We start from the raw sequence: 22,778 nt of genomic DNA, 5'->3' as shown, positions 1-22,778 counted from the left end.
GTTTAAAATTTTCTTTTGATATGATTAGGAGTCTCTATCCATTAAAATGTCCACTTTTTCGCAGCCGACGTGAATCTACAATTAATCGTCATCCTTGTTCCTGAAAAGTAGGTTGCACTGTAGCTGTGGCATTCGGGTGCTTATTTTCTGCATAGAATGGAATAAAATAAAGCGAAGTAAAATTATAAAAGTGATAAAATTTGCAGCGTTATCCCTAAGCACGACCCCCCGAATGAGCAGCATCGATACACTTGCTTTGTTGTTTCTAACCTCTTTGTTTTAATAATTTCTAGCTATTTTTCAAAGTCTATTTTCTGTATTAACTGAAAAAGTATCACGATAAAATGAAAATGAACATCCAGTAATGCGCTAACTGAAGCTATAAAATTCATTGGGTTTCTTTTGTTTATGATTTTGTTTCGCTTATGTTTCGTTGGGACTGCATGAAGGCAACTACATTGGTCATATTTTGCAATATGATATCGTCTATGATATCACACTAATTTTGTACTGAAGGTTGTTGTATTGTATTGGGTGAGATGGTACAATGCCTGGGTTAAGGTCTCGAATATTTGAGGTTATTATGAAGCGTTTTAAAGTAGCATGATTTGAAGTCTACTGGGTTCCAGGTGATTTTAGCAGGCATAAACGAACCACTTTCGTACGCATGAAACGTTAACATGCGGAACGTAGTTAGGCAGCCAAATTGAGCAAAAGAATCTTTTTTGAAAACAAAGTTTATTTTAACACAAACTTCACCAATTGTGTAACTCTCAAAGCCTGAGTCGATAAGCGTTTTATTTGATGGCGCCCGAGGGTCAAACCACCAAGGTTTTTCGTTTGTTCTAATTATCATAACCATCTCTAATCGCGTTTTGAAAATCAAGATTAACAGTATTAAGGGTCAATTAAGGACATGGATAAGTTACTTTCCAAAACCGAATACTCTAACCAAACTTTGTTCAAGTCAAAAGATAAATATTAAGTAAAAGGAATACATAGTTACTATTCATTGCCATGCTAAAATTTGAAGTAGACATAGTTACTCTGCATCGAAATGCCAAATCGCTTAAGCGAATTTTGCCACTAAGAATTTACTCATTAGTTACATACACAAATAACTTTAATGGTGTTTTATACCCTTTACCCTTCTGTTACTGTATGGAATGATGGCAATAAGATACGTTTCTTATCTTGACCTGTATTTTAGCTATGTACTGAGATTTGGCAATGTTTCTTCTTTAATTTGTGGTAAATAGCACCAATCTCAACAAAGTCACAATTCCTTAGCCAATCTCAGCAGAGACACACTTCTGTGGCCAATCTCAGCTCTGGCTAAAATTCGGACATGGTTCTGAACAGACCCTTTTCAAAAATCTGCATTGTGCCAACTATATTTTGTACATGCTATGAAAGCCCTCTGCCAGCATTTTGGTCTATGGACAGCTCCAAACCACCAACGTCTTCCAACAGGAAACAGTGACTTGCAAAACGACATCTGGAGCAGACGAAGCCTCAACTCAAACATTTTGCAATAATTGGTATACTTAAATGAGTCGTTGTTTTAATTTTTCTTCCTCGCTTTTAATTTGCTTTCTTAAATCAAAGGCGCATCTGCTAGGGCGTGTTGGGGTATGATACCGCCAAGCTTGGTAAAATCTCAAGAAGTTATATGGAACACAAATTTGTCGGTAAAATCGCCCGGCTATGGGTAAAACAGGAAAAAAATTATCTTTATATATTTCTCTGTCATGTATAACACCTCTTCACTTTTCTAGTTTGGAAAGTTAAGGTACACTACTTTCATGACTTTGTTTGGATGACCTTGTTTTCTTGCTGGATACGTCTCTAATGACGTAACAAGGACCGCGGTTGCCCAACCTGTAGAAATGTCCCTGTAAGCTGAGAGCAAGCAGGACAAGTAGATCAGATTACATGGAAAAGTATGCAGGCTAATAAGAAAGAAACCTGAACATGATTACATTTTTTCTGAAGGACAATATGTACAAGCCAGGTGGATATGACAATCCTTAGTTCTCCAGCCCCTAATCCTTGGGCTGGAACTATTCTGTTACAGAATCCGCACATGTGTACGAATTCGTCGCCCGTTCAGGAGTGAATTTTGCAAAGTTTCCACGTGCATACGCCCACGATATGTTCTTAGCGTTGCAATGCTGATCTCTACCTACGTACTTTACGCCTACCAGTTCGTCGTCATACAAACACCGAAATATATTTATCGTATATCCTCACGATGTTGTTGACTTTCGATGTTGATTATGAATTAGCATTGATTTATTTTTCATGAATGGCTATCATTTTAGCAAATTCGATATATATTTAAACTCAAAGAGTCGAAAGAGACAGAAGAATCAACTAATATGCAAAATAGAATAAAACTGCACATTATTTATTTTTATAAGATAAGATAAAAATCCAATTATAAAAGATCCACTTGTATGCCAAAATGTATTAAAAAACTAAATGATATTGATTTGACAAAGCAACTAAACTTTATTCAAAAAAAGAATTACACTTTGGTGAACAGAAACCGCTGCACTAGTTTTTTTAAAGTTCCATACATGTGCACCTACACAGAAGTTCATTGCGTAAGAAGAACGCATGTGAATTTTTTGTGCGACAGCATGTGTCTCTTGCTATTGTTCCTTGCTATTGTGCGATCGCATGTGTCCCTTGCTTAAAAGGGCCTGCGGCTTTAGGTGGAATTGACAAAAGGTTCGTGTATAATGCATAAAGGGCATATTTCTCATAACACTAATGATATAATGAAATTGATCTACAGTTGTGCCAAAGAAAAAATCAAGTCTCAAACAATAACAGGTCTCGAACAATTATTCACTTAAGCTTTTCCAAGCTTTTCTATCCATCTCAGAGCGTTTCCCGCAACCAAGAAAACAAACACATGAAATGTATTTTTACCTTTTCAGGATTTCTTATTATTAGAAAGGGACAGTTATTGATCTCTTTCGCTTTTTCAAACGTACGTTAATCTTAACAGAAAAGATGACAGAAAGTCTGAATTCATCCTAACCGCAGAAGAATAGGCTCTGTCATAAACAGTACGGTAACGTTAATTAGTCATTCTAAATGCACAAAAATAGCAGTTATGACGCAAAAATATTTATACTGTGCTGCTATCTTCATTGGTGTCTTTTTATAAAAATAAAAGTAATTGAAGCCCATCTTTACAGCAAAAGGGTTTTAATTGTACAGGTACTTTTGATGATATAGGCAATAATGAAGACCTTTTTGCTATTATGTTAGAGATATAATAAAATCTGATAGGGGAAAGTGTGACCCTAGGTATAACAAAAAAAGAGAGCGAGACAGGAGCGTTGAGAAACAACTCACAAAAAATCAAAATTGCAAAATAGACGCTTGAGAAAGTGCGATATAACAATAATATCGATTTGATTGTTTCATCTTAATGCAAGGGCGTAAATTGTTACATATTTTTGGATGGTTGAAGGTTACGAAAATTCAATGGGTAAGAAATTATTTGTACTGCACTGAGCTGTATAGCACTGTTTCGTAAGAGTTAAGTGTCTAGTGTATTTACGATAAAAAGCAAGTAGTGAGCAATTCTTCTTACATTGATAGCTAGGCAAACCGAATTCAAACGGAAACGAGAGGCAATTTGAAGGCATTGTAGATATGAACAAAATGATATGATATAAGATTTTGAACATATCAATGAAAAGTTCAAACTTGCCATGAAAACCCAAGAAGTTTTCAAGAAATATTCTAGTATTCCTTAGAATAAAACAGCAGTTTTTGTAGATTTATTGTGATGCAGAGAATGGAGAGAAAGTCTGAAGAATTGGAAAGGTGCAATGATTCCCAAGCAAAATCAAAGAGAAAAACGCGGAACAGCTGCCACTGGCCTCGTGCAAACTTCAAAAAGACTAGCAGCAAGGTAGCTACTAAAACTTAGCAAAATACTTTTCTCTTTGGACTAGACTCAAGCTGTCAAAAAATATATCTTGTTATTGCACACAATGTTCTAAAAGGATGAAAAGTACTGACAGCCCACCACCTGCGGATTGTATGTTCATAAATGCATTGAAAAGAAAACCAGCAGTACTTCTCAAGTCAGCTTGATGTATTGAAAAGATTTTGAAAGCCTGATCACCTGCGATGTCCAATTGACATAATGCAAGAGAACTTACGTATGAGAAATACAGTGTTACGTTTGAAATCGGGCTTCTTCTCCATTGTGATTCGAGCATTGGTATATATACAAGGTTTTAAACAATATTTAGCAATTTTTAAATGAAAAATGGTGCTAATGCTAGCAAAGATAAGGCATGGTGACCTAAGTAATTTTTACGAAAGTCATTAACAAACAATGATTTTATCAAGAGATAATCATACATGACAAAGATTTCTAGATATCAGAGTTTTAAACGTCAAAGATGTGTTAATAGCTTCGATTTATCAGTAATTTCTTTGATTTAAGAACGATTACTGGAACCTTCTGTTCAAACAATGTACAGATCATTAAAATTAGTCTTTGAAGAACATTTTCTAGTAAGAAGATTTGTATTTGGTGGTAGCAGCAAATTCGTATTTCGTAGAGATGATTCTGGGGCTGATAATCTTCGTTTCTTGGTAGTAGAATTGCTTGCTAGCCAATTGGTCTTTAACTTAAGTGTGATCTGATGATTTATTCCCGAAGGAGTTTTAAGTAAATTGGCCAAGAAATTTCAAATAAAAACCTTAGTTCATTTAAAGTACTTCATATATTATATCTGTTTTAATGTTTTGTTTATCTTATTACATTTCCTAAAATCAGAGATCAATTAGAATAAATGCATGTGCAAATAAAAATTTACAATGGACCAATTACTAGATTTCCTGTAGACTAATTATATGTAGATTTAAAATAAAGACTTAGTATATTTTCTAAGCATAAAAGAATGCACACTCTCTATATGTGATATTTGATAAGATTAACAAACATTATATTATTCAAAACCAATCAATAATTTACCCTGTATCTCACTGCTGGTGTATTGGCCCTTGTAATTATTTCTTTCAATTTATGTTAATGCACAGTGTCTCAATTTACTATAATGAATTATATAAAGAAGCACAGTGTCTCAATTTTGGCAAAAATACCTCAAAAGAACATTTGATCGCGAGAACGTAATCTGTTAATGATAGATATTAGCGATTTCAAAGACTTGATAAGCGTAGTTTTCCCGGCTAGTGTAACATGCTTTTGATTGCTTGCTGTACGTAGAAGTATTCAAAATGAGTAACCATATTAATTGTAGATTGAAGATTTTTTAAAGCACATAATAGTTTAGGTAGAACACACAGAAAAATCTTTGCTAGTAAGTAAAACGTTTGCATAAGAAAATAGGTCATTAAATTGCAGAAATGATTCTTGACACACGAGAAATTTTCTAGTAATGCATGTTTCTTCAGCTTATGTAAACAAATGACTGCCAAATCAATTTTTATTGACACATGATATACCAAAGCTTTTGTCAAGTTACAAGTGAAAATGTGCAAACGCATGCTAATGGTGTACTTACCGGTCAAAATCATCCTTGCAATAAATTTGCTCGTTCTTGGAAAAGCATTTATCAGCCATTGTTTTCTGACATTCGAAACACTTCACGCAGTTTACGTGCCAAGTTCTGTCAAGTACCTTTGAAAGGTATTGGTCCAGTATTGGCAGTGAGCAGCCACTGCAAACATCGGTCATCATAAAGCCTTATGTGTGAAAAATCTGAATGCGCCAGGTAGTAGTTGAAATCAAGTATATTCACCAGAATACAGTTATTGTTTTTAACATAGTTTTGTATCAACCTAGCAGCAACGTTCTTTGGTAGTAGAGTTTAATCGTCTTGGAAGAAGCAACCTTCTGTTTTGACCTCTTCTCTAATCTGCGCCCCGTTTCCTGATACAGTCAAACGCACAGGTTGCACTGACACCGAATACAATCGACAGCTAACGTTTCGAGTATTTTATGCGAGGCTGGATGACCTTTTTAGGTGTCTCAGCAGGGAACAAAGTCGACATCTGCCAGCAGAACGGAGCACATAAGAATCATTTTTGAAACCGCGGCCACTAGCTGCTTAGCAGACGTTTTTCGAGGTAATGCAAATCAACCATTTCATTTGCATGCAGCAAGAGCAAGTGCTGGCAACCACGATCAAAGATGTATTTTACTGATATTTTGTGCTGTCAGTGTTCCTAAAAGAAAAAGGTTAAATGCAATGTCTTCTAGTGGGCTCAAGAAGCGAACTTCACCTTGCCAATGTCTTTCTGAATAACACTATGTTATTTTATTCAATCTGGGGATGCTTTATACTGCTGATAATAGTTCTTTTGTGTTGTTTATAAAAGAGTTTTCATTTGTGTTCGCTCCTCACGATATAATTCACTTACGTCACGTCTGAATGAGCTAAAAAAATGTCATGCTTCTAAAGGAGTTGCCTATAGAAAGATGAAATTCTTCCTAACGATTCGACCTTATAAAAAATTAACCCTCGTCTAATTACCTCTACATAACCCTCGTTTAATTACATCTAAAATTAATCTCTACAGCAATTACTTTTACGTTAAGCAACCAAAAATGTTAATTCAAACTATTTTTTCCAAGTACAAACATTTTTTATCAAATTTTGCGGCATTTCCTTTCTTTATAAAATTCATAAGGACATTATTAAGACAAGATCTCAAATTAATCAAAATAAATATGGGTAATTATACCATCTGTAGTGCTGAAAGGCAATTTAGCATCGGATGCAAATACGAAATTGGCTTGCCAGACATTTTAGTGTTCGTATTCAACGGTCTTATCTTTAGTCAGAATGTATCAGATAAATCAACAGTTGAAGCACAAAAATATATTGCTACTAAACTAAGAGTAATAATCCAATTAATTAAAACTACTCCCGGGCCCACGCTATCGGAAGAGGGGCCGGAGGGGCCATGGTTCCCCACTATTTTGCGAAGGAAGTAGTTTTAAAGCTGCAGTAAAAGAGGTAAAACCCTTGGCCTCCTACCTTTGCTAGTCTTCGCCCTCTCACTTTCAAATTCGTGGCTTGGGCCCTGTACTCTAATTGTAGGAATGCTCTTATTGGAATATAGGTTGTTGGTAGACTTTCCTGGCTATCAAAGGAGAGTTGAGGTCGCCATCAAACGTTGCTATCTTAACTGGATAATAAAAATTTTTAATACACTAGAGGTTGATAATAGCAGGTGAGCTTTTGAGTGGCAGACAAAACATACTGAATTGTCCAAGTTACTTATTTAAGTGGCTATATCTTTGTATTTCAAAGGAAAAAAGGCAATCTTGACAGAGGTCAGAATTAGGGATATTTTTTCTGACCCTTACATACTTCTTTAAGAATAAATTTTTATAAAAATATTCAAGCTCGAAACTGGTGAAATTTATAAATTGCCTGGCTTGAACTTCATCATCATTCTGACTGACTGAGCAATGAGTTATTTGAGCAAAAAAGATCATAGACATGGGACACATAGCGGCTGGGGGACTGCAGCCCCTCCCCCTCTATCAGGCATAATTTGTCGAATTTCAGGCCTAGTTGGGCAACTTAATTTCAATAAAACAACAATTTTCCGGCAAGACCCACACTAAATTCCCCACCTCTAAACTTTTAGTCTCCGCTACGCCCATGAACAAAATAAATGTGTCTTTTACGCAAAAATGTGTAAGGCACACTCCTAAAGCTTGTTTTGTGCTAGTCTGTTGCATTTCCTACAACCTAACCTATTCATGACGAAGAATGATAGCAGCAAAGATAGGAACTATCCTGCTTGATTCATAAAAATGTGTCGCTGAATGATTTAGGAATAATTTCAGACTCAGAATAAAAAAAACGTGAGGTATTCTTCCAAAACACTATGTATTATACTAGGGGTGAGCAGTTGCATACCAAACCCAATAGTTTGCGAAACTGCGTTGGCTAGTTTAGGAGCGTATATTGAATTAGAACACACGTTATAATTGGTAAGTTAGGGTTTAAAACATTGGTTGGCAAGTTGGGGTTAGTTTAAATCAAACTGATATTTATTTGAGATTCCGTCTAGATAGGGACTTGAGTCGTGGATTCAGAATGAACGATGTCAAAATCGATCTAATAAGCGTCTATAAAGCACATAAACGACAATTTCTCGCAAAAATCTCCAAAAATCCTTGAAACGTCCTGCTGCTGAAGAAAATTATGCGCTTTTGGTAGAAAAGAACCATATCCTTAGCCCTCTACCCAAAAAAAACAAAGGATAAGACACGACTGAAAGTGTCGCCTGTATGCAGACGAGCAAAGGTACGAGCAAATGGATGAATTATAACAGCAGAATGATCCGCGGGGGGTTCAAAGAATGTGCACTTCTCAAATTATAATTTAATTTCTAGAGGTATTTCAATCATTTCTTGGTATTCCTAGCCTGTTATACAATAATGAAGAAAACGTCGTAAAGTACACTGACCTCAAAAAAAGACTGGATCGAACAACCTATTGTTCTCCAACATCAGCACGAGGAAGCGATCGAATCTTTCCTTCGTGAGACCTCTCGCGCCTAAAGCTTTGGGCTGCCACTTGTTAAAATGTAGCACACACAGTTTTGCGCCTTAAATTGTGCATTAATCATCAAATTCTTAAATATTCTTAGAGACAACAGGCCTAGGAAAAAAGAGAACAGTGGATTCTCCGTTACCTAAGCTTAATACCACGGCAAAAATGTTTAATGCCACTTACAAGTGCTGCAAGTTTTTGTTTTAACGGTTACTTTGAATTTGGCTATGAAAAAGCAAGTTGAACTAAAACCAAAATGATTGCACAATAGTCTCATACAACACGGCGAGGTCTCAAGATGGACGCTGCAATGTGGAATCAACGCTGGGCTGGAGAAGCTCAATTCAGTCTTTTTTGAGGTCAGTGGTAAGGTGCCAGAGATATTCTAAAATCAATACAAAAAGGGGATATCTCTTCGAGCGCCATGTAAAAATACAACAAAGTTATGGTAGAAAGACCTACCAAATAGTGTGAGAAGTCTGTCTCGGTGAAATCTTCGGAACAATGTTACTAGAGCAACAAGAGCTTACCGCATATTGAGGTAGAACCTCCAGAGAGAAGGTCGTTATTGTCTAAATTTCAGCAGCCAAATTGAACTACAATCGATTGATTTCACTCGAATGGAGAAGGGAAGCCGCCCAATCTAGCATGTAAAGACTATAGGATTGGAGGAGAGGGTCTTGACTTAATTAATACGCCTCATTTGAGAGAACAATAAGCCTCAAGGGCATAGGCGTCCGAAACTATCATTGGTAAAAAATTCCCCTGCATTAGATATTTTTATTTTTGCACAAAAGTATAAAGAAAACAAGTGCAAATTCTATAAAATGCAAAGTCAGAAGAAATTTAAGTATAAAAAACAATACTGCATGTAGAAGTTTCCGAGACAGTTGAAATTTCATATCGACTGGAATCAGGGGCGTCGAAAGCCAGCTAGGGCCAAGAAGGGGTTCACAAAACTGCCCCCCGCCCTCTAAGAAAATTCTTCTGTGATCTCGAACTAAGGAAAACTCTTGAAAACTGTTGAAAAAAATCCTTTTAGGATTCTTAAGATAGTGCAAAACATTTTATTCATGAATCAAGGACGAGGACAGCGTTTTATCTTTGAAAAAACCTATAGGCATTGATTCCACATTTGCAAGATTGAAGAAATAAGTTTGCTGCGTTTTAGATAGATCGTGTATCAATCTAACAGTGACATAGTGTACGATTACAGTAGAAACCCGCATAAAAGAACCTGTTTCTATAAGAACCTTGAGGCTTATATTTAATCTTTTCAACCCCATAATTAAGAACCCCTAAGAGACTGACAGGCTCTTATATATATAAAAAAGCTCTTATATATATAAAAAAGGGTTTTTAGAATTGTATTTTTACACCCTACTCACACTGGCAAACTAAACCAGCTTAGAGTAAATCAGGTAATGGTAGCTATGTTGCATTCTAATTGGACAACCTGACAACACAAATCCATTTTATTGGTTGAATTTAACATGCAAAACCAAGCTGGTTTGAATGTGTCCATTAGAATTCTTGCGGTAGAAAACATTGTTAATGTGTGCAAGGTCTTTACGTATATAAGAACCTTGTTAAGAACCTTTTAGACTGGAATTTAGAATAGCAGCCTGTTAATTAAGAACCTATTCAGGCTGCCAGAAAAAAACCTAGGTTCTTTGATGCGCGTTTCTACTGTATGACGGGACCGCATCACAGTCTCCTTCGCAGTAGAATGAATGCCTTACTGGTTTAAAAAATAACCATTGGGAAAGTATACTATTTAGGCATCAAAGACAATGATGGTAACTAACACAAAAGTTTGTCAACCTGTCTAGATTCAATATATTCTGATGGGTAACAACATGTTTCATATGAAAACCTAGTCAGTTCTCTAAACAAAAGAGAAAGAGGAGTTCTTAAGAGTCACAAAATATGTTTTCAAATTTTTGACTTTTGATCGCACACTCTGTAAAAGCACCAGAAAATACTTCTGAAAATGCAAACTCATTTAAATGTGTTAACAATTGGGAGAAAGATGGCCAATTAATATTTTGCTGTTTGCTAACAGATTACTGTTATTTAGTTTTTGTGATTTGATTGGGAAAAAACCTGTGCACATGTGGCCATACCTCAGCAATTTCGTATCATGTTTAACATTTCATGCATATTAAGAGTTATTCAACGATTCTTTTTAAGGTTGTGTGATCTAAGTTCATTGATGAAGATACGTAAATAAATAGACCAGAGGTGACGCCAGAAATCTTCCGACAGAGGGGTTGGAGCTTCCGACAGGGGGGCTAAAATGACTAAAATAAGCAGTTTTCGTACGTTATTTTGTCAAATTTGCTCCGAAAATAACCTAAAACTTCCTCCGATGGGAGGGGGGGGCTAGATGCTTCCGACGGATGGGCTGTAGCCCCCCTAGCCCTTCCCTGGCGCCACCACTGAAATAGACTAGTATAATTATAAAGAAACATCGGGAGAATCTTTGAAACGGGCCTTTTCATAATCTTATGCCCCTTATGTTCCTGGAACTGAGTGATCTGCACTCAAGTTACACCCTTGGAAGTAATTCATGCCCCTGTCATTAATGCTTGAACTCCTCCTTTTTTTCCCTATCTATGGCACTGAACGTACAGTTATAGCAGTTGTTCACAGCCCGGAAAAACTAGCAACTTGCAGAAAACGAAAAACTTCCAGGTGAACACAACGAATTTCGCACCGTCATATTTGTTTTGCTTAGTGGATTCAGCAGCTTGTGGCACAGAAATTAACCTTCTTAAATGAGTCAGCAGACCAACGTTTACGGTTTTTAGCTCTATATAATACAAAATATTTTATTGTCGGTAGTCGAATAGGTGCCAAATAAGAAGACTTTTGGACGCATCACTGTCATCCTTGTTTTTTTCTTTTACTAATTCGAACAAGCGCTTTGAAGACTGAGGATGAAAAAAGCTTAGAAGAACTGCCATTTTACAGTATCTTTTTATGGGTCGCGTTTTAAATTGTTTGTTTGGCTCATACTGAAAACATTCGCGTCAAACCCTAGACGTAGGAACCAGAGGCATGTGCTTTCTACTTTTCAGAAAAATAGACGTAAAATACCTGGTTGCAGCTCACAGAGGTGCCCCTTTTGGCCTACATGTGCCCCTCCTACTTCTGAAAGGCTACCTACGTCTATGCGTCAAACTTTCCGTTACCTACGTTTCTTTAAAGTTAAGGGTGCAGTAAAGAATAGAAGACTAACGGCTCTTACAGAGAATATTTCAAAATGCAGAAGAAAATGTCATTAAAAAATGGGCCGGTCTCCTCCTGCCACCTCTTCTACAACACTGGCAGGCTAAGCTGCACTACCTTAACTTGGAATTATATGTTTATCAATATTCTCCTTTAGGTATATTGTTTTTCAGAAAGTACAGTATGTCGTGTCGAGAGCTCCGAAACCCCTTATGAATCTCTTTTTGAACATGTCCTGGGAAGAAATCACATACACGAGGATGCACCTGCGCATACCACCTGTGCATACCTCTAATAGCTATAAGAACAGTTTACTTTAGAAGCACTGGGTGCGAATAGGAAACACCATTTGCACAAGTTATCTTACATTTTTGCCTCAATAACAGCTTACATTCCAATTAAGTATTCTTTATGAAAAACTTAGTGAGAGATTTCCACCACAGTTAGGCCTTTACTGATGGATAAATAGAATTTGGCGCTAAGCGTTCCTTTTCATCACGAAAGTACTGAGCGTCATCTCATTGCTTTTCACGCCAAACTGTGTAATACCTTTGCTTGTTTCTGCGTTAGTGCTGGTAGCTTTATTGGTTTATTGCTATTTTGAAGAAATTGGATGTTTGGAACGTGTAACACAGCAAAAGCAAGGATCTTTAGCTAGGCATCTGCAGAAGCTTAGAAAAAGATCCATTGCTAGACTGCCGAACTGTGTACTAATCTGTCAAATTTGCTGGTACAAATTCCGTTAGCTCTGTTTAAAAATTAGCTTTGAAAAAACATAGTCTGAAATGCGTTTATTCTGAGGAAGGGAGATTCAACAAATAAAATTTGGGATATTTGGCTATAGTTTAAACCAAAGTTTTGCAGTATTCTTTAAGAATATAGAATTAACAAAGGGCAGGATCAACATTGCTCTTACGTATAAACAGTTGTTTGGCAATCTTACGGAATATCTTTTGTAGGCTTGTGAATATAGTGGACGTATTGTTGACTGTAAAGAAAGCAACAAAAAACGAGAAGGCGTATAACTTGCGTACGTTTTGCTGAAGATCAAGCAGATATATGCACGTGAAATCATTATTTGCCAATGACATAAAGTAACATAATCAAAAAAGAGCGATCATTGGTCAATGAAATAAACAGCCTCATCAGGCTGAAAAGGAGCGGGTTGGAGGTGCAATTAGCTATTATACTTAGTCTGGTTTCTGGGGCCTCACAATGGACAAAAAGCGTGTATTATTTCTTCTGAGATCCTAGAAGTGAGAGGCAATTTTACTCTTGCAAGTAACGAACGAGATTTCAGCAAAAACAAGGATTTTCTAGGGATTTTCAGATAGGACAATAGGATGTCCCCAAAGGTGCAGGAGATACCCATGGAGCTATATGGTCCAGCTCCAAATCCATCATTTCAGGGAATATATTCTGATACCATAACAGACGTGGGGCAAATCATTCCATGGAAATCTCGTATACCTTTGATGGACATCCAATTGTTCTAAAGGTAAATCCCTAGACGTTCCTTTTGTTTTAGTTGATACGCTAAAATAAATTGCCCCTCGATTAGAGATACCGCCACATTTAGGTACAATTAATCCTGAGATCTTTTAATTATTAGAAGTATGCTAATACATCATTGCTACTTTTTATCATATTTTTACATTTTCAATGAGAATAATGAACAATTTTTCAAGAACAATGAACAATGAACAAGTTTCACCACGAATATGAGTGAGTAATCGCATCGCAAAATCTCTCCGACGCAAGTTCTTTTGAGAACAGACTACGACCGATGAAACATGAAATCTAATAAGACAGCATTCTGAGAAATCACAATTCACCTGATAGCTGGCTGATAAGAATCAGACCTTATAGACAATACAAATCCAAAACCAAAGACCGTGCATCGAAATAAATCTGCGGATTATTGTCTGCATTCAATTTTTCAAAACAGAGTGTGGCATTTTAGCGAAACTAGAATTAATGCTTCTAAATGCGAATTTCCATAGTGCCAAGAAAAGGCTTTCTGTTAATGTTTATTTTTCTCTAGTTTAAATCTCAATAGAGGTATTTCCATTGTATTCTCGAACCACTTTTGAAAACAGATGATCACTTATGAATAAGTCCATAAGTCTCTACTGATTGTAATTGATAAGAAGCTTATGCTCAAAACCTCTCTTGTGAGAAGTGTAATATGGGTGGAAACCATGTAAATAGGAGACAGTAGTAGAAAAAGATAAATTGCGCTTTTAAAAAGCTTTGATCAGGTTGCATAGTAAGATTGCAATAAACATTGGTGCTACCAAAAATTGAAACGAAATCATGGAGCTTTGTGAACACAGAACCTAACGACATGGAATTTACATTGTACACTGATCTTAGAGAATCAAAAATGTCTGCAAATTCCATATTCAGGGATAATTTTTATCCAAATTTCGTTTTTGTATCAAAAATGTCCTCCCAACAAAAGTGTTACATTTTGCAGCCACTACTTCTTTGTAGCTTGATTTATGATTTTACCTGTTTGAAAACATCAACAAAAGAAATACAATTTGCATATGATACAATTTGACCTGGAACGCAGATAAAGGGCCAAAAAAGTGCGAGATAACATCAAACTTGCGCAAGAACGGATGGCTCGAGTTGCATTTCGCACAGAAATGATTCTTGGATTATGAATGACATTTCATTTAGAATTTAAAATAAAAATTTTAGGTTTCCTCAAGGCTCAAGTTGCAGTCTATTTCTCGTTTTCATGTATCTAGGTAACGGGAAACTTCTATTACTTATCATGCAACGGTGTCAATCATTCAACTATCGTTTCTAAAGATGTAATTAACGCAATCCAAAGGGTTCATTGTAATTGGCTTGGCTATTGCGCACGAATAATGGAGAAATACTCTTCTTAAGGGCAAAATTAAGGATTTCCTTTTTTTATGAGAATATTCTCCTTTATAAAAACATGAAAAAGACATATTTTAACCAGTAAGAAAGGACAGGGCTACAATTATGAATAAATATTGTTGGTCTAAAGTGGTTTTTTATTTTGTGGAGGTGATATAAAAGAAAGTTCTCATAGACTCGAGGTTAAGGTAGCAAAAGTTTCTATGAAACTTGTTTGTCATCTACCTGCTGGATGCACTTCTTGGATACATCAAGGATAGTTTTTCCCAAATACTGTAGATGGTATTTGAAGCAACCAGGTTGCCATGGATTATTATGAAATTTTTACCAAGCACGCGTAAATTCAAAGAAATTAATCCCAATAAAATATTCTTTGCTTGAAAAGAAAACATCCAGTTGCCAATGCTTTTAATTCTAAATGCAACACCTGTTTGAGCATTTCGTATCATTTTTGTTCTTTCTCTAATTTCGTTGCTTTTGATTAAGGGATTGGATTTTCGAAAAGGCATCCAGTGAAAAAGCCAGCTTCATGCCAGATTTACCTTGCCTCCTACCAAGATTTCATTATGGTCCTTACGGAGCTATGAAATGCTTAATCAAATGAGAAAATAAATTTTTAATTCAATCTCTTCAATCTCCTGAATATGGCAAAATTTAAGAAAAGCACGACTGATTCGGAATATGCAGTAACTTTTGCAGATTTTTGATAGCCCCGTGAAGAATGCTTACTGCAGTCAAATTATAGTGTTTGTGTGTCATACAGTTCAAGTAGATAACATTTCGTAAATTTCACCATTTTCACGGTTAATTTCAACAGCTAGCTACCACAAGGGCTATTTAGAACGTAGTATAACTTATCAGAATATGCCTAAAGACGATATTCGCATCTTCAAAATCGTACATGAGACTTTCAGAAATGGAACTTATATTTGCTACAAAAATAGCAACTGATCCAATCTGGGTATTTATACCGCTTTTAAAATTATTACTAGGTTTACTATTTCAGGGACAGGTTGTACTTAATACGTAGAATAAAGAAAATTTTAGAAAATGAATTTTGAACCGAAAATTTTGCTAAGTGGAGAGAAAATTCACATTTCTCAATTTATGTCACCATTTAAATTCTTTCCAGACATCTGCATACAAGAACTTGAATCTTGCAAGGAATTTTATCTTGAAGATAATGTAATTATTGGAGCATTATGAAAAATTAAGCAAAATTAGTATGTAAGACGACCATGTTAGGGATTTTCTGCATATCTATCCAATGTTGGGAGAAATAGTTTTGATTCTTGCCACATATGTAACAGTTCCAAATCTTCACTGTTTTTCTTGTTCTATCATACTACATTCGGTTATAAATTTAGATATGATAACTATAATAATAGATGTAGAAAACATTACAGTTGTTGCATTGTAAAAAAATCCTAAATCTTCCTTCTTTCAATAAACTTGGTAAAGCTCGCACCACAAGGCAACGGTGCATTCAAGTAATCATCCGTAACATGATTAAGAAAAGGAAAAGGAAAATCCTGATGAAACATTTAAATTGATATCCAACTCTACACATTAAATATCTCCTATTGACTTTCAAAGTCGCGAGTACTCGACACTTTAAGACTGCACATCGAGGTTTAAAGTTGCATGCATTATTCTACATTTTTGGCATTTCAGCAATGATATCTACCAATATTATAGAATGTGGAAGGAAACTGGCATGTATTTAGAATTTGAGCAAAGTAGTTTGCGCATTGCAGGCTAATTGCATGCAATAGGAAATGCAATACTTTGCAAACAATTTAAGTAAATCAGCATTCTTGTAAAAATTCACGATTTTCTGTTACCGCACTTCATTTAAGCGTTTTTGAGCGCAAATTGAGAAATTTGTATAACAAAATTTAATTAAAAAAATTTAGACACTATACGTTAAAATGAGATCCCCATTGAAAAGTTTGAATAAAGTGCTAATGTAATTTAAGAGAAAATTTTTGCAATCATTGGAAAATTTGATGTTTCTTGGAGGGAGACATATAAAATCCTTTAGACTTCATGCTGTGTTAAGAGGAAATTTCACTACATTTTTATCAATAGAAGCAGATGGAAGTTTATAGCCCATGGAGAATGCAACAGCGAATGTCAGATCTTTTTTCATCAACAAAAATTATGTCACAGAATGAATTCCAAATTTCAGGTTTCTTCAAATTGCAAAAGTCATCTCTTGATGAAGATTGCATGCAAATATCTCTCCGACTAGATGCAACGAGGAACTGTTCATAACCATTCAAGTGGAGGTTTTTTGAGACTGACAAGAAAAAGTGATGAATTGTTCGGTTTCTTAAGAGGTCGCAAATGTTTATGATGACTGACGCTCTGATAGCGCAAATCCACATACTCTCTGATTTAGATATGAACAATTAACAAATTAACAATAAGCGAAATACAATCAAGTGTAGATGGGTCAAAGATACGCTGGCTTGCTCGAAATCCCAAATTCAAAATTATCGCTTTTATCGTTAAATTCTAGAAAACCGATGGAAAACACTGGTTAAAATTAATTGGTAACAACTATAACAGCTTTGCGAAACCGCACATACACACATGCCCTTGTAAAAGTACCGGTGAAGTGATAGCGAGGCTCTGATATTTGAAGGAAAAGTAATACAACACTTTGATCAAAACTAGTCTCTGAGCATTGAAAATAATTTGCCTGTAGAAAGGCAAACAAGACTGTAATAATGTTACCTGGACATTTAATTTGTTCAAGAGTGAGGAGGATATAAACAAATATATTGTACAGCAAAGCAAAATAATGAATAGCATCGGTCCTAGCAGAGATTCTTGAAAACAGGCTCTCCGTACATTGAAAGAAGCTACTTATATTGACTTTAATTATTTTTCTGTTGAACATTCAAACTAAAAAACATTAGTAGCTAAGGCTTAGTTGATGAGAATTGTTGACAGTCTTACTATTGGTTGGACATAAGGCACTTTCACATCAAAATCGAAATAAATTGAGCTAATGCACAGAAATTCGGAATAGCTTTAACAGGTGGACTTATTAATTTAATGAGCCATATACGGTTTCATAGGGGCAACAATAACAGTGAAGATAAATTTCAACGGCAACGATAACGACAAAGATAACGGCAACGATAACGGCAAAAGTAGCAGGAAAATATCCGACTCTGTTTTGATCTGATTAAGTCTGGATATGAAGGGAAACATACAAGAAAGAGCTGAGAAGAGACCATATGGTCAGCTGTGCTCTGGTAAATTATTTAAGAAGCACAGTTGACAAATACATTGTATGCTATTCATACGAGAAGAGCACCTATGGCTAGACAGCAAGACCGTATGAAAAATATTATCAAGACAGAGGTAACAGTTGAAAGAAAAGTAGCCTTGGCGTAGGCTTGCGAAATGTACAGTTATTAGGGTCTGGTATGAAACTTTTCCATTTTGAAGGGGTAATTCCTCAATCCCAGTATTTCTCCGCTCAAACAATACTCAATCTCTGGTGTCAGTACACTGAAATTTCACCCTTGAATCTGTTGTGATTAAAATCAAATTTAAACAAATTCCAAATAGTGCTTGACAGTGGTGTAGTGCTAACTAAAGATCAAGAGGGGATCTTGCACAAAATGTTGTAAAAAAACAATAGCAAAAGCAGCTAATTTTCAGCATCAGCAAGGGGGGCTCAGTCCCCTGAGCCCTTCTAGCACTACACCCCTAGTGCTTGACTTCGGACAGAGTGGTGCTAAAAAACTGCATATCGAAATTTAACTGCGAATTTATCAAAAATGGGAGTGATCACATTACGTGTTTACCAAAATTAAAGTTTGATTTGAGTCATACTGCTAGGGGATTTTCGAAGGACATTGGAGGTGGGAAAAGGAAACGCTAAAACATAAAAATGAACAAGGAATTTCCAAAATTGTTAGGCTCTCTATAAACAACACATTTTTCACCATTTATATTTTGATCTGACTTTTTGCAACAAAATCATTAATGCTGTTGAAAAACTATAAGGGGGAAATTGTAAAACAAAATACGGATAGAATCTGTCACATGAAGGCAACTTGATCTTTTTGCATCAAAGCATTACGAATCGAGTTACAATGAAACTTCAGCATTTCAAAGCTTTTTATTCAGTTTCTATACTCAAAATGACCTAGACACAGACGTTCGAAAGAGGGGGTCAGGGGCTAAAGTCTAGAGCTGATTAAATCGTCGAAACACCCAATCTGGCAAAAAGATTGTCAATACAGAAGTTTGGAAACACAATAGGCCAGTATCCTAAAATTTTGTACCTCGAGAGCCCATGCGTGAAAACATAAAGAAGTCGTGTGTCCTCCCTTTATAGCGTATCAATAGATGTTATACGGTTAAGATACATGTTATCGGATCGCTTATTTGATAATTGTTGTCACAGAAACAGCTAACATATATCACAAAAACTAATGTGTCTTAAAGTCAAAACCGTGTAGCAATTTAATTAATGCTTATCGTTTTATATGAGACGTTTAGACACTGCAAAAGGCAGACATAGCGTCACATATACAACAAGGCTTCGTTGCTATCTACAGTCGCGTGGGAAAAGTTGTAGAACAGCCAGTGTCGTTGTTCAAGTACAGTGGAAGATAAATTATTTCATTAAAACGCCTGCCTGGTCATCTGTGGAGGATGTCCTCTGAAGTGGAAATTAGACGGTGAGGCTGATTGAATCGAATAATTGTGAGTTCCCAGTAATAAAGAAACATATTTTAAAGATGAGAGCTGTTGTTCAAGGTTCAGTTGTAGATGCTTAGGAAAATCTCCCTGAAAAGTGCTGTTGTTACGGACACATTCTGACCCCACCGTTATCATAGGTCGAGAATAATGTCTGGACTAAGTGAAAACGACTGACAGAGTGTCCTTATAATCATTCTTATAAATTGAGGGCCTTCACCAGTGTCCATTTTTGTGCGTGTAGTGCTGCTAAAAAGCTGGCTGTAGAGGGTCAAGGATCCTTACAATAAGTGCAATAAAAGGTGTACAGTAGAAAACGCTAAAGCAGTACAGAAATGAACAAGGTAAACGTACCTGACGTGCCCTTGAGAAATCGATTGACTTGAAGAAGGCTCTTGAGCAATTGTGAACACAAAAATCGCTCTTTCATAGACGAGCCATTTGACAAACATTTATTTCTACCTAAGAATCTATAATGTGTCTTCGTTCTTCAGCTGCTGTTCTGACCAAACAAAACGACAGACTTTTATTTGTTCAAAACATACAGACTGACAAAATTTAGCAGTTTTGCACCCTATTTGCTTTGGGTTAGAAGAGGAAAGGTCAATTCAATTGGCAAATGCTATACTATATATTTGAACTAGCAGCAACAATAGAAATCTACAGTTGACAGTTCTGTTAGAGCTTGCGTTTTATTTAACGCACTAATGATAGTTTTGTATGCTAAGTGCTAGCTGGCTGAAAACCTTAGGCAAAAGAATTAAATGTGTTAAGAAGGAAGAACCGCAGGGTAGGCTGTCCGCCGGATTCTCCGATTCTGCAATGAATGATAATACTTAGTATTCGTTAAATTTAATTTATTTTGAAAATTTTATTATATTACATTGGATTCTCGTTGTCGTATTGCTTTGTTCCTGAACTTCTTTCAAAGGAATTAAACACGCTTGAAACTGATTTCCATTATATGTCACAGCCGTGGAAAAGATGTCAAAGAGAGGCACTAATATAGTCCAATAGCAGAGCAATTGTGTGTGATACACAAAGAATCTGTATCACACACTGCTAGCCTCGCTGCTAGCTTCACAGCTACAAGAAAAATCTTAACAACAAAAGCCCATTTTTAAGCTTTTTTAATAGTTTGTAATAAAAAGGAAAATTTGACATTAAACAGGAAACGTCAAGATTTTGAAAATGGGGGGGGGGGGGGATCTTTCATGATTTTGCAAATTTAAATAATTAAACTGGTTAAATTAAAGGGAAAGTGAATTCTGATCATCGTCAGGTGCCTACTGTTTACAAAATATCAACTCATTTTCTGTATGACCGTGCTTTAAAGGTTCTGTCTTGGCTTCTCCGTGAATTTTTTGTTATGTAGTGAATGACTGTTTCATATCGTACATCTAATATTGATTGAACTGCTTCTTTAGAAAATCACGTGAGCAGAAATGTTCAGCTCTTAAAAGATTTCTTTTCCTTTATAAAACGTGGCGACATAGTCTCAGTCTCGGCAATTATACCACGTCTTTCCTGAGATTACTCTTAAAATGGTGTAAGTGCACTTTAACTCTTCAAAACACTATTTACCGTCTCTTTTCTTGTAAGAATTTGTGTGAAGGTGATAAGTTATCAACAAAAACCTTTGATTTATAACATCAATACTGAGTGCCTTTTAGCTGGCGTCGACAAATTTATATCAATGATGGAAAACAAAACGGCAAAGTGTTTATTTTGAACTATAAACAAAATGCAGGCAGAAACAGCTGTTCTAACAGAGCATCCATTGATGGTAATTGTAGAATAAACAATAGGAAACTTGCGAATGACAGTTGCTATAAGCAATCTCATTAAACGAGGCGCTATCAGATGGCAAGAACAACGCTGCTGGCCAAGCAATGTACGAAACTGCCCCAATCAGCTATTCTTCGCATTATTTTGAGATTAAGACTATGTTGACGATTTTTTCGATGTGAAAGTTTTGATCGGGTTTTTCGGGGTCCTAAGGGTGTTGGTGCCATTTTCCCTCGCTCAACTCGTCTCCCCCCCCCCCCGAATCTTACCACCCTGGCTTCGAGTGTCATTCGAACAGGAAAATAGCACAGCTACATCAGTACAGATTATAAAAATCATTGCATTTAAGGAGGGATTCAAGTATCAGCACAAGTCCAGCAATAAGAGCATTTAACAAAAACTTACTGCATTTCAAAATATTTGACAAGCCTCCAAAAAAATTCTGTTCTCTTTACTGTACTGTACTTATTTTGTGACCCTAATTATCATAATGAATAGAACGTGAAAATGCGATGAAAATCGTACAACGAAAAGTCCATTGCATTGCACATGTTACCCCCTCAAATTAGTAAATATTTAACTATTGAAGAAATTGAATAATAGATTTACCTTCCCGCCAATCTTTTACGGCAAATTTCTGAGAAAGAAAGATAAAGAGGCTATGACTTTTTCTACGACCACAAAGTTAGAAAGTTTTTGTAACTGATCTTCAACAAGCAGTTGATAAACGATGCTAACAGTGTTTTCAATGAAAGGGTGAATAATTCTCTGTTTCCTCATCAAACGATGCCTTATCAGAGATAGCAATAGTAATCCCACTAAAAAAGGCACTATATCTCACATTCAATTGTTTTGAAAATTCTACTACTTTGAAAATTCTACTGTTTTGAAAATTCTACTGTTTTGAAAATTCTACTGTTTTGAAGATTCTACTACTTTGAAAATTCTACTGTTTTGAAAATTCTACTACTTTGAAAATTCTACTGTTTTGAAAATTCTACTACTTTGAAAATTCTACTGTTTTGAAAATTCTACTACTTTGAAAATTCTACTGTTTTGAAAATTCTACTACTTTGAAAATTCTACTGTTTTGAAAATTCTACTACTTTGAAAATTCTACTGTTTTGAAAATTCTACTACTTTGAAAATTCTACTGTTTTGAAAATTCTACTACTTTGAAAATTCTACTGTTTTGAAAATTCTACTACTTTGAAAATTCTACTGTTTTGAAAATTCTACTACTTTGAAAATTCTACTTTTTTGAAAATTCTACTACTTTGAAAATTGTACTGTTTTAAAAATTCTACTACTTTGAAAATTCTACTTTTTTGAAAATTCTACTACTTTGAAAATTCTACTGTTTTGAAAATTCTACTGTTTTGAAAATTCTACTGTTTTGAAAATTCTACTGTTTTGAAAATTCTACTGTTTTGAAAATTCTACTACTTTGAAAATTCTACTGTTTTGAAAATTCTACTACTTTGAAAATTCTACTGTTTTGAAAATTCTACTACTTTGAAAATTCTACTGTTTTGAAAATTCTACTACTTTGAA

At 35.5% G+C, this 22,778-nt stretch overlaps 1 protein-coding gene across 3 annotated transcripts in view; it reads right to left on the bottom strand.

Annotated features, from left to right (window-relative positions):
• LOC135683231 (LIM/homeobox protein Lhx1) overlaps nt 1-22,131 on the bottom strand; it is a 30,530-nt gene extending 8,399 nt beyond the window's left edge. Inside the window, exons 1-2 of one of the 3 annotated variants that reach the window (XM_065198437.2) lie at nt 21,834-22,131; nt 5,565-6,228 (exon numbers count right to left, since the gene is read on the bottom strand). In XM_065198437.2, the coding sequence (XP_065054509.2) occupies nt 5,565-5,740 (176 nt within the window). In that variant the 5' untranslated portion in view covers nt 5,741-6,228; nt 21,834-22,131. Of the gene's footprint in view, nt 1-5,564; nt 8,249-19,790; nt 20,615-21,833 lie in introns of those variants that run through there. The other 2 variants (XM_065198436.2, XM_089109465.1) reach the window with 2 other exon arrangements.
• Between the last annotated feature and the right edge of the window lie 647 nt (nt 22,132-22,778).

This window comes from Rhopilema esculentum, chromosome 7, assembly GCF_057945365.1.
Source record: "Rhopilema esculentum isolate cy_ngs chromosome 7, ASM5794536v1, whole genome shotgun sequence".
NCBI classification, from domain to species: domain Eukaryota; kingdom Metazoa; phylum Cnidaria; class Scyphozoa; order Rhizostomeae; family Rhizostomatidae; genus Rhopilema; species Rhopilema esculentum.
Note: the sequence above shows the minus strand (reverse complement) of the source record. Positions and strands in the feature narration are given on the sequence as shown.